This window comes from Etheostoma cragini, chromosome 15 (assembly GCF_013103735.1).
Source record: "Etheostoma cragini isolate CJK2018 chromosome 15, CSU_Ecrag_1.0, whole genome shotgun sequence".
In the NCBI taxonomy this organism is placed as follows: domain Eukaryota; kingdom Metazoa; phylum Chordata; class Actinopteri; order Perciformes; family Percidae; genus Etheostoma; species Etheostoma cragini.
In genome coordinates, this window is record NC_048421.1 from 18,162,992 (window position 1) to 18,175,302 (window position 12,311).

Genomic DNA, 12,311 nt, shown 5'->3' on the forward strand with positions numbered 1-12,311 from the left:
CCCCCCCCCCCCCCCCTTGTGAATCTGAGGACATTTTAGAAGCAGAATAACAAAACTCAATGAAGAAGAAAATCCTAAATTTGACAAAAAATTCTATATGACTTCCTTCACTTTCTGAGGGTTAATTATGCTGCACGCATTTCATTGATCTCATGTTTGGCGGACAAAACTACAACTTGCACATAATTGCTCCGGGGTACTTTGGGATCAATACTGTTCCAACATATCAGGCTGTATTGGAAAGTCTCTGTATGGGTGATTGCTTGCTACATCAATCTGGCTATAACAGAGAGCCATTTCCTAGTTGCTGCTCTGCCCTGCTCCTCTTTGTGTGGAAAGAGTACCAGCCAATTGAGGCAGATATTTTCCTCCCGTTGTCCAGTGCTTTCAGGCATTTTTTAAACAAAAGGCAATACCCAAGCTGTTGGTAGAAGTTTTTGAAAATCATTTTACAGGCCAATGAAGGCTTCAGCCTGAGTGGTTTGGGCTATTTGGTTATCCTCTGGGGACCAGAAGGCAAGCTCCTCGCCCTGGATGCAACATCAGGACTGAGCGCCTGCGATGGTAGATGATGGTAAGGGAATGGTGGTGGTCACAGAATTATCTTGAGGAGGTGGAGATAGCAAAGGAGGGTGGGTGGATGGTTGTTTAGTGGGCATCTGTAGCACTGCATTTGAGTGGTTTCTCTGGTCGCACGGTGGGCGGAAATCTTTTTCAGTCGTCTCTTTCAGATTTCTGGATGTTTTCTAATGGTTAGGAGATGTAAATTTGTTGATTCTCTTCAAAAATACAGACAGAAACTTGATCCAGATTCAAAGGTGGGTGTTTGTCTACTTGTTTGCTTCGATTTGTCTGGTTTGCAGTCGAAGTAGCAGCAATTTCTGTTGGAGCTAAGTGCTTCAGGAAAACTAACAAATGCAGCCATGACTTCATCAGATAGAAAATGTGTTATTCCATAATCCTGATTTGAGGGGAAAAAGTCTCCATTTTAATAACTCTCATTTGGAAATAATAATAAACCAGTATCAAAATGTTAAAAAATGTCTTCCTGACCACAGTTTTGCACTTTTTGTGACATATTTCACTCTATTTACAGAAAAGGATTTAATCCATTAGTACTTTCTGGATTAGAAATAGAGACATCAGAGAGGCATGTCTTCTCTGATAGGTTATTATTCTGCATTGCTTCCACAGAGTTATCCCGGAGGCCATGCACGGCAGCCCAGAGAACATCCCTCTGGGAGAGTGCACCCTCTCCCAGTCCAGGGACCAGCTGACGCCCCCGAGCCGCACAGAGAGCACTGTGTTCAGCCTGTCCCGCAGCGAGTCCCTCTGGACCGCAGAGACCCCTCGCAGCAAGTGTGAAGAATTCTGGTTTGCCATCCACCTCATGTCCACCGGGGGCAGCTTCCTGGCATGCGGCATCATCATCAGCGGCCTGTATTTCGCGGGCCACTGCAAGAAGTGGACCAACATCCTGGGACCGGCCCTGGTGTCAATTGGGCTGATGGTTTTTGTGGTGGGCTTGGTCCTGGTCCCCATCACCAAGGAGAACAGGCAGCAGTCGAATAAGAAGAAGCCTCTCAGCAACTACAGGCCTCCAATGTTCAACCTGTGATCACAAAATCTCATTGTATGGAAATCCTTAACCATGAGACACTTTCAACTTTTCAAAGTACATTGGATTGAAATTAACCTTTTCCGCTTGGGAGTGAATTATTTAAAAGACTCGGCGTGGTGACTTTTATTTGTGTTTTCTAGGATTTTCAACACTAAGCGCTTATCTCAGTGTCAAGTGTGCATGACATTGCATTTATGGCCATGGCTGTGGAAAAAAGGTTAACGCACAAGGACAACTATGTGATGTATAAATTGCAATTATCCACGCACAATTTAGCAAGAAGGATCCAGCAAACTGTCCTTATGAATGTTCATGAGGGTGAAGTAGACCAGGGGGACTTCCTAATGCTGTGTGGTACAGTATATGCCAATTCATGAATAATTAAAGGTTGTGAGAGCTTGTAATAGTCAGTTCTCTGGTTTTGCTTTGTTTTGTTGCATTTGCTGAAGTCCTGCATGTGGAAGGAGAATTTGAATCTGCATTCATCCTCAAATATATGTAAAGAACAAACATTTGACTGCTGTGACCTGAAAGCCCATTTTCATATGATTTAAATATTATGTCACACAGCATTTTTCATTCACCCCTTTGGTCCCAGCGTCTATATCAAAATGGACAGGAAATATCTATTTCCAACTAATTAGCTTTTATTTATAGTTGTAGCAGCTAATATAATCAATATGTAGTAGATCACATGAACTGATCTCAAATTCACATAAGCTTTATTTGCATGAATGTTAAAGTTAAGGAAAGATTGTTATTGAATTAGACTTCATATTGTTGAATTATTACGTTTTAAACAAGAAAACACAATAAATAATCTATTTTGGGTTTATGTACAAAGTACAGTTTAGATCTGCTCTTTTATGAAAAGCGCAGTGAGATGACTGTTGATGTGATTTGGCGCTGTATAAAAGAAACTGAATTTAATTAAATTTAATTAATTTAGCATTTAGCTGCTAATGTGCCATAACAAAGCAGAGCTAAAAGGAGAGTTATTTGACTTACATGCATCAGGTAGACACAAACATGGTGCTAAATCAATACATATGCTGCTCTGTATTTGCTAGATGTGTAATTAGGCATCTGTTAACTCGATATGTCAGGGTCAGATGTTTAAAGCTTGTTCTCCTGCCCCCAAGTGGCTGAAAAAAAGTGAATGCAGATTTAAGTAAATGTTCCACTTCCAGGATTGCTCTTGTTCCAGGATTGCTCTCGATCTGTCGGAAATTTCACAGGATGTCACTCTTTTCAGCTATCCCTTGTTGGATGTCCGTTACCTTCCGCTTTCTTTGTGTTGACCTTCTAAACTCTAGTCAATTTAGGAGGACTACGGTTAACAGCTCCTCAGATCTCTGCAGGGTAAACCCAGACAGCTAGCGAGACTATCTGTCCAATCTGAGTTTTCGGTTGCACGACCAAAACAACCGTGGAACATACAGGTGTTCCACCAAAACAGGTTCCTCCCCGGGGCTATTTTGAGGCGCTGTGGCTCTGTTTGGTTGCTTAGCCCCAAGACAATTGTGATTGGTTTGAAGAAATGCCAATAAATCAGAGCCCATTTTTCTCACATCTCAGAATGCTTTGTGGACTAGCCAGACCCTCTTCCGCAGCGCTGTGGAGGAAGGTCTGGCAACGCGAGACTAAGTAAACATGATCTATTAGTAGCAAGGTGACACACAACCAGCTACTTTTTAACCCTCATATCAACAAACTGTAGGCAGGAAAAGAGAAAATTACTGCACACTGTCCTTTTACTTGCATTAGTGTTATTGAGAAATAATACATTCATTGCAAGTACAAGGATAGTGTGTGTGTATTTGTTCTTCTCTTGTGTATGGACATTTCCTCCTGTACGCACTTGTCTGCTGCACAAGTAATTGAAGGTGTGCGTGAGCCTGCATTGTCAATATCAACAAACTAAACCCATTATATTAAAATTTGCAACTTTTTTTATGTGGAGAACACAAGATTGTTTTTGAAATTGAATGTCCATCCCCATGGACATCAGGATAGAATATTGGTTTTAATGTTTCAAGTTAGCACTCTCATTTCAGTGGTAAATTGTGTTGTTTTTTTTTACATGAAATAGCTGTAAGAAATGCTAGATTATTTAAAGTCAATATTCAAATTCAGTTAATAAGTTAATATTAAAAATATGAAAATGACTTTAGGTATAGAATGTTCCATAAATCAGGTTGTGAATGATGTAGGAACAAAGCCCTCTGTAAAACGTTATAAATATGGAATATAGATAGGAATGAAACCGGAAGGTGTGGTGTATGTAAGTGCCAGTAACTATAACTAATATATATTTTGTTTTCATGATACTTACATTAAGACAATTATTTTTGAAGTGTGTATGTTTATTAATTTAAATTTAGGCATCATCTAAATTTTGGAAACCATCTAGTTTAGAGGGCATGCAAACAAAGGAAACATGTAACAAAGACACAAGTTAATGTAGACATGTTGACAGACATGTTGAAAAATAAGATAAGAAAGAAACTAAAAGGAAATCTTTAAAGTGAAAAATAAAACGGTTAAGTTCCAAAATAGCCATCAGTTAACAAATAGAGCAAAATTGCAAAGAGTGGTTCATAACAGCCTAAATTATTCTGCACAAACAGAATAAATGCATCACATTCGAAGAAAAAAAGGCTGAGTCATGATGAGCTGAGCTCTGTTCACCTAAATATCAATTTGAATGTCAAATGATATGTTAAAAGATCCTGCAAGTTCTGTGTCCTTTGCATTATGGCAGCCAGAGCATTGAATTGTGGGACAGTCTTTTTTTTTTTTTAAAGGACAAGACAAAAACGAGAGGACAGTCAGGGTGTGTACACTGTACACTGTAGCCAACGATACGCCCGGGGAAATAGGCTACATTGTTTATCTTCACTTTAGGGGTGGGGCGTTTCTCTACAGGTGCGCTGCCTCAGCTCAGGTAGCCTACACAAACAATAAAGCATCATCCTCCCGTTATTCAAGCTTCAAGCACCAGCTGTAATGTGCCCACCATGGAGCTGAAAAGGTTTATAGGTGGATGCGTGCCTCCATTTCTGATCGCCGTCGTATTTGATGTCCTCGGTCTGATTCTGCTTTTCGTCGGCATATTCGCCAACGTGCGCATCGGCGACCGCTTTTACGGCGACTTCTTGATCTACTCCGGCTCCCTGATCATTTTCTCCAGCCTGGGCTTCTGGTTAATGTGGTACGTGGGGAACGTCCAGGTGTCGGAAGAAGACGAGGTCGGATTGAAGAAGAGCAGCAGTATCGTGCAGCTGGCCAGGAAACTATCCGAGAGGTTGAGCCAGACGCTGAAAGCAGAGTCACGCGTAAAATGTGTTGAGGATGATGAGGACTGCAGCCAGGTGGGAGCGCACAAGGCCAGCCGGGTGACGTGGGGCCGGTCCACGGCATACCACAATAAAGGCTACGACGACTGCCTGGACTCCCCTTCTATGGAGAAGACAATGGAAATAGAACCAGAGGAAAAAACAGTGATGTGAACTTCCACCTGATGCCATGAATGGGTACCTTACTATGAAAACAAATGTCGTGTCTGCTGTGGTACATTTCAGAAATTGAAGGAGTGCATGAGCCTGCACAGTCAATATAAAAAAACTAAACCCATCACATTTAAAGTAAATTTTATATATGTACAGTATATGATAGACATACGTCTATCCCTATAAACATCAGAATTTAAAATTAAGTTAATCGTTTTTAATATTTCAAGTTATCACATTTTTTCAAGTACATTTTGGGTTGTGGGTAGCAAAATAGTTTAAAACTTGGTCACGTCAGCTGTGATACATTTCATTATTTGCTGCAGCAGGGACTTTATGGATGGTATACTGCAGACAATATTATGGGTGTTGGCAGCTTTCTCTGCCAAAACTAAATGGATAAAGAAAGGCAATCTGACATACCTTAGAAATGATGTTCACAGGCTGTAGACCAGGGGTTTCAAAGGAAAATGAATATCACAACACGTGTATAGTTTATAGACATGCTTTTATCTAAGCAAAAAGTAAAATATCTTATTGTATCACTGTATGACTCATATAGTCTCCTCTTTTAAAGATTGGTCGACATGAAGCCCATCAAAGAGCCGACTCACAAAAGCCTGTTTTACAGCCTAAACATTCAAACTCTCTGGCTCTGTGGGAATTTCTGAGTCTCAAAGTCGGCAAATTTGACAAAGTTTGCTCTGGGTTTCGCGTAATTGCAGTTTTTTTTTTTTTGGCAAACAACTAGAAGGGCCAAATTATTTTGTAAACTTAAATTGATACGATCAAGAGTGAGTTTGACACACGCTGTAGACGGTAGAATACTGAGGTCCAAGGCACCTTAGTGCACTCCCCACACCCCTCAGGACAGTTGGAGATGACACAAAAACATTTCTGTCATTGTTTTCACTTTCAACCCTTAAGAACTGTAAGTTTCTTGGAAAGAGTGTCTCAGCCTACTAATAGGAAAAACAAATAGAGTGATCTCTCTATCCCAATGACTCATTTCCCATTAGGTGTTAGTGTATCCTGTTTTAGTCAGTGCACAGTAGGTCACCTGAGCATGCAAACATGCGATATGGGTCCACTGTCAAGCATACAATTCCACAAAAAACCACAATTTGAATATGACTCCATTAAAAACTATATTTGAATTTAAATGTAAAGGTAATGGAGCAGTTGAGGAAATTCATCCTTTTCCTTAAATTGCAGCCACATTTCATAGTTCTCTCTAAGAAACTTTAGAAAGTTTGCACCTGTAAAATAGCCTTATTATTTTTTGTATTTTACTTTATTTATTGAACTGTTTAGTTGAATGTTATGAAGTTTTTTTCTTTCCAAACATAAAATTCCAAATGATGTCAATGCTGGGTTACCAACCAAATTACCAAGGTGATCAACGCCCTCATTACTACCTAAACATGAGGTCGTATTTTAAAGGGGTCCCAGGTTAACACTTAGTGTCAGGACTTTCATTGTTTCGGTTTGTATTGTGCTTGTGAGGGGCATGCATCTTCAATCATTTCTAAATACAAACCCAAACAACGAGAATGGGAGAAACATGGGGGGGTCAGCAGCTTTTGATCAGCATACTGACACTTTGATTTCATTTTTTTTTGCAATCCAAACGTATATTGATGTATAATGAATCAACAAAATAGTTTCTCAGAAAGTCTCTTCCGTCCACCCAACAAGTTGAAAGGTCCCTGTGGTAATCGTCCTCCATTATGTTCAGCTTTATGTATCTTTGCCACATGTTCCAAAAACATTTATCTTTAATTTGTTTACAAGTTGTAGCTGCTACTAGAGTAATGCCGAGTCATGTTTGCCCTTTGATTTGCTGTCAAAGCAACATAAACACCGGTCAAACTGGTTTGTCTTAAGGCCCTGACACACCAACCAAACAGCTGACCCTTAAACAAAAGCTTACCGAACTGACAGTCTCCCTGAGTTGGCCAAAAAAATGCCTTGGAACACATTGAAGCAATGTCGACTGCTAATGGCAGCTGATTGGACAAATGCATCATGTGGGTCTGGTTTTTCCCAAAAAATTCAAGGCCAGACTGTCATGGCGGCTTGTTCAGAATACAATCTCATATTTTACTAAAATAGTTCACCAAAACGTGTTTCTGAAAACACTGTAAGCGAGACACAGGCCATGCAGTTGGTGAATCTGTCTTCTTTTCAGATCTACAAAGGTCAGTTTAAAAGATAGCTGTCAGATTTGAAGAGACTGTAGTCACGCTCATCCAGAACGTCATTTCCGGGTTAGCACTCCACCAATCAGATTGGTCATTTGAGACCGGATGACGGCACAGATCACACCAGACTGGATTCACCCACCTGACACCAACCTCCGACGGTCGATTATTGGCTTGGAGTGTCACGGCCCTTAGTAGTAGTGTGTACTACTTTTTGTAGTAATGTAGTAATGTTTCCAAAATGGTTTCAGTGGTTCGTCAACTCGTAGCAGGGTGAACAGCACTTCTACATTTGCTTTGCGGCTCTCTACCGGCTATAACGCCACTGTGCAGGTTTGCTAGCCTGATGTTGTCACACTCAGATTCTAGTCAGAATGTGAGTCTGATGGGCTCCATTGGGCTGTGATTATGGGGTGTGGTTTGAGTAGAATTGCCCCCCAACAGACCAAGTCCAGACCGTACTTCCCGACCTCAAATTTTGTGGGTGTGGCTAATTTTGTCTGGCATCCAGGCCAAAGTTTGCCAGATCGGGTAGCAGATCTGTAGTTAAGGTGAGACAAAACGGGACAATTTCCCTTTCAACCTGTAGAGGACCGACACGGTATAAGTTCCCTAGTGTTGCTATAACAGAGGATCGTGTGTGACTGGGGACCCTGTAGAACATACTGCATATCCAAAGAGATGATATGTGTCTGTTAACCTCGTTTTGCAAATATTAGCCTAAGGGACTGATCCACATTGGAGTTCAATAATGGCACACCTTATGCAAATGTCACGGCTCTGAACAGGTTTTATTTATTTAAACTGAAACAGCATTTAAGAATGACAATGTTACAGTAAATAAAACATCCTACACTGCTATATGACAGGCCAGACAGTGCTTTAAAGCCACAGAGCAGAGATAAATAATGGCTGCATGACTGGTCAAACAAGCTGCTCAACAAGAAAATGCCATTGAATCTGTTTCCTCTTGGAGACACTCACTCTCACAATAGGTGTCTTTATCATTGAGATGAACGAACCGTGGATTATCAAAAATGGGGGGGTGATGCTAGCACTGTAATATAGTTTAATGTAATTTTGATTTATAGATATTTCTTTTGGGATTTTTGGCTTGCGTCCTTGTTGTTTTGTTTTATACTTGTTAGAGTGTTTTATGTTTATTTTATTTACCTGTATGTGTCATGAAATGTTATTTTGTCTGATTTAATATTGTCCAATTTTATGTTGTTTTGGACCCAGGAAGAATAGCTGACGGGGTCCTTATATTAAATTTAAACTTAAGACCTAAAGAGCTGCTCCCAAGTTAAATGTGAAGGGTCAATGCGAATATCTCAGGTTCTAAGTGAAGAGGAAGCTTTACACGATGTGATAGAAGATGCAACACACTGATGCAGCCCCAAATCACGTTCATGTCATTAGCTGAACAAACAGACGGGGGCCCAATTATTACAGCAGGCGTATTACTGCGTATGCTCAGTGTCGGCTGATTATAAAATGTATGTGCATAGACAATGGGTTGATGTGTCACATAAGTGGCATGAAAGTTGCAAAACCAGTCAGCAGTGCAAAGGAATGAAGACGGACTGTTGGGTTTTTCAGCTTTTCAACCACCCATTGTTGTGGTTGGATACCAGTCTTTCCGCCACGTTCTGTGCTATGAAAGAAATGTAGGGTGTGCTGAGGTGAAACACAATGATCCAGAAGACAGGGATCACTTTTCTTGAGAGACTTGCTCCCAGTCCTGTCAGACCTTCAGCCACCATCCACCTGTCTCACCCAGCCCCGACTATGGAGCAAAGGAAGAACACCATCGTCTTCCTGACGCTGGCTGTGGTTTTTGACATCGTCGGCCTCATACTCTTCTTCCTCGGGATCTCCGCAGGTTTCAGTTTCTGGGACTTTTTTGTGCTCTCCGGACCTTTGCTGATTTTCTTCAGCCTGGTGTTCTGGATATTCTGGTACATGGGGAACCTTGTTGTGCCTGAGGAGGAGCTGAACCTGACCAAACATGACATACTCTAACTACAGTATGAGGAACGCTGGACTGAGTCAGCGCTTTGCCGAGCTACTGGACTCCTTCAACCCAGAAACATGGTGATGGGGAGGTGACTGGCAAGGACAGGGTGCAGCGGAGGCTTCATCAAAAACCATGAATTTGTAAACCTGTGGCTTTCCTTGGGGTTTTGCCTCAGTGACGGATAGGTGATAAGACCAAGGAACACATTTGACTAATCCCAGGAGATAAAAAACCTTCTTTTGCACCTTTTGACTTCAGGGTGAAAACCACTTGTTATGTTGTATATAGACAGCAGTGATTCCTGGATGTTGTTGAAGTGGAAAATGTATTTCTTAGCACTTTAATTTGGAGGAAGCTTTTAAAAAATAAAAGCACCATCAAATGCTGTATGCTTTATTTAAATCAATCATTATCATATATGTACATCACGAGTTGTTGTTTTTGTTTTTTTGTTCATTCACATTTGAGTAAAGAAAGAAGATAGTTGTTATTAGTGACTAAACAACAAGCTTTAAAATGACTCTTGTTGTGTTCTTTGTGAAGCCTCAATGGAAAACTGGCCAAACAGGCACTGTGGGTTATTTCAGTAAGATCCACCCAGTGCAGAGTTCAACAGGAAGAAGACGCATCACTCTCATGCAGGCATAACCACTGAGGTATGTAGCAAGACGGAAAACCTGTTCCTTTCACAAAACAATGAAGCTTCGGGACCTAATGTGCTAAAAGGATTTAGCCAATGAGCAGTTTTTTCCTCAAAAATGCAAGTGATGATTGTGCTTCAGTTTGTTCGCCACAGCAGCCAGCAAGGAGAATGAAACTAATACCCTTCCTCCACGCCCAATTCTTCCTGGGCTTAATCAGCACTCAAAGCACCATTAGCTCCCTCAGACATGGGGAGTGTTATTAATGTGTCCATTTGATTTCTGGCCCTGAGGAAATGGAGGAGAGGCGTAATGGTGCTCTCTCTCTCTCTTTCGCTCTCTCTCTCTCTCTATCTTTATCCCTGCAAAGAGATGGAAACCCTGCTGCTTAGCCCCACCTCTCCCACAAGACACTTCCTTCTCTGTAGTGCTGAAATCCCCAAGTTGACTTGATGGTATATGTCATTATATCCTAATCACAACTGTACTTGTCCTTGCACAATGCATTCCCAGTGAAAGACGCAGATTGAGAGGGTTTACTTTTAGAGCAATGAGAACACGTGGCTCAAATATAGCCTACATCCTGGTTGGTTGCTGACTAAATCGAATAAAACGGCAGCATGATGAAGCATATCCTCTTTTTGTAGGTAGTGCTGAGCAAATATTAGGTTGTGAATCCCAATTATGTGGAGAGTGCTTTAGCTCATCGTTGATTTCCATTAGCTTTGCCACAGAGCTCCTTACTCTAAATGGGACAGTCACCAGGGAGTGTCTACCACAAGTACACAGAAAATATAATAAGGAACACAGATAGAGGGAGAGATTTTAAAGTTTTAATATTTTAGGTGTGGCTGCATTAAATAATCTTGATATGATTTGTAGTATCATTAAATACCGGTCCTTCTCAAAGCTATCAATGTAATGTGTATGTGTGAATGGATTCCCAGATAAAGATGGGTCCCATTAGGCAGTTTATATTGATATATAATCTGCTCATATTAATAACCAGATAAATGCTGGTACTCTTTGGCTGTGGAGAGATAAATCTGTCTTGAGGCAGGTGATGAAGTGATGATACCATGTTCATTGTTTGTGGACACTATACTTCAGCCTAAAAGCTTAAAATGGCTGGTGTGTGCATGATGTCATGTCTGGAGGATTATGATGGTGCATGTCTCCCTCCAGTGGTTGGTAGAGTTGAAGTTAGAGCTTGATCTGACTGATTCTTGTGAACCATTTAAATATCTCCTATTAGAATATGCCAGAATGACAGCTTTGTGGGCAGCATTAGCTTTTCTTATACTTTACTTGCAATAAATGAGTTGTTACAAGTCGGTTTAAAATACAAGTAGAACTGTCAAATCTGCAGATGTTAGGGCTCATATTCCTGTCCATTCAGTAGCACAGTCATCAAATGTGTGTTTTACCCTTTAAATCACCCTTTAAACAACATTGACAGCACTGTAGTTAAGTATTTTTTTTTGGGTTGAGTATATCAATTTTATGGTACATTGTAACATATTTGAGTGTAGATTTTTACAGTAAATACCAGGTAAGAAAGTTGCCAATAAAGTCTTATGAAAGTGCTGTTAATTACTGTAGAAAAAATAACAGTATATTACAGGATACCTTTTAAAGTTTTTTTGTGTAAATAAATTACTGGTTGACGGAAAAACTAAAATTTATTGTAATCTTGTTTACAACATGACCTATTAAAATTGAGGAAGTTACCTGGCAACTCAAGTTGCCAGTAGCGATTAATACTACACACTACAGTATGTTGTTATAGAACATTTTTACAGTTAATTTAGTTTTTTTACATTAACTCCTACTCCACATTTCACAGGTAAATTTTATACTTTATACTCCACTACATTTATTTGACAGCTGGACTAGTCAGTTCACAAAATGTAGATTTTACAAACCAAACGTGATTATTTTGAAAAATATAATAGTGTGCAATAGATTAAACTATCCAGTATATTAAGTAGTTCAAATGTACTCCACCTCCACCAAATATATATCCATATACTGTATGTAGGGAACATTACCCCAAGCACCCAGCTGCTACCTATACCCATCTCAGACCAACAGGATAAAATCTGGGGAACGAGAAAGAGCAGCACTTGTCCCTCCCTCATTACCACCACTGAGGTGCCCTTGAGCAAGGCCCTTAACCTCTAAACCACTCCAGAGGAGCTGCTCAGTGGCCAGCAGATCAGACTGTGGTTGTGGCTGGGCAGCTTCCAGGTAGGAATGTTTGCAACTGTGTGAATGTGATCAGGGTGTTCCTGCAAAAGAGAGCCTGTATAT

At 40.5% G+C, this 12,311-nt stretch overlaps 2 protein-coding genes and 1 long non-coding RNA gene across 4 annotated transcripts in view; all 3 read left to right on the forward strand.

Moving 5' to 3' along the window:
- The first annotated feature begins 256 nt into the window (after positions 1–256).
- Positions 257–2,026, forward strand: LOC117958615 (phosphoinositide-interacting protein-like). Of its 2 annotated transcripts, none has more exons than XM_034895107.1 (2): positions 257–818; positions 1,195–2,026. In XM_034895107.1, exon 2 carries the CDS (start codon positions 1,211–1,213, stop codon positions 1,616–1,618), a length of 408 nt encoding a protein of 135 aa, XP_034750998.1. In that variant the 5' UTR covers positions 257–818; positions 1,195–1,210; the 3' UTR covers positions 1,619–2,026. The 2 variants fall into 2 exon arrangements, with proteins under 2 accessions (XP_034750998.1, XP_034750997.1); XM_034895106.1 differs by having other exon boundaries at positions 262–574.
- Positions 2,027–4,416: 2,390 nt separating this feature from the next.
- On the forward strand, positions 4,417–6,395 carry LOC117958614 (transmembrane protein 238-like). The gene is made up of 2 exons (XM_034895105.1): positions 4,417–5,172; positions 5,404–6,395. The coding sequence occupies exon 1, from the start codon at positions 4,642–4,644 to the stop codon at positions 5,131–5,133; it is 492 nt and encodes a 163-aa protein (XP_034750996.1). The 5' UTR covers positions 4,417–4,641; the 3' UTR covers positions 5,134–5,172; positions 5,404–6,395.
- A 2,059-nt stretch (positions 6,396–8,454) lies between these two features.
- The window catches only part of LOC117958069, a 24,251-nt gene continuing 20,394 nt past the window's right edge, over positions 8,455–12,311 (forward strand). Inside the window, exon 1 of the long non-coding RNA XR_004659645.1 lies at positions 8,455–8,751. This is a non-coding gene — a long non-coding RNA (uncharacterized LOC117958069). The remainder of the gene's footprint in view (positions 8,752–12,311) is intronic.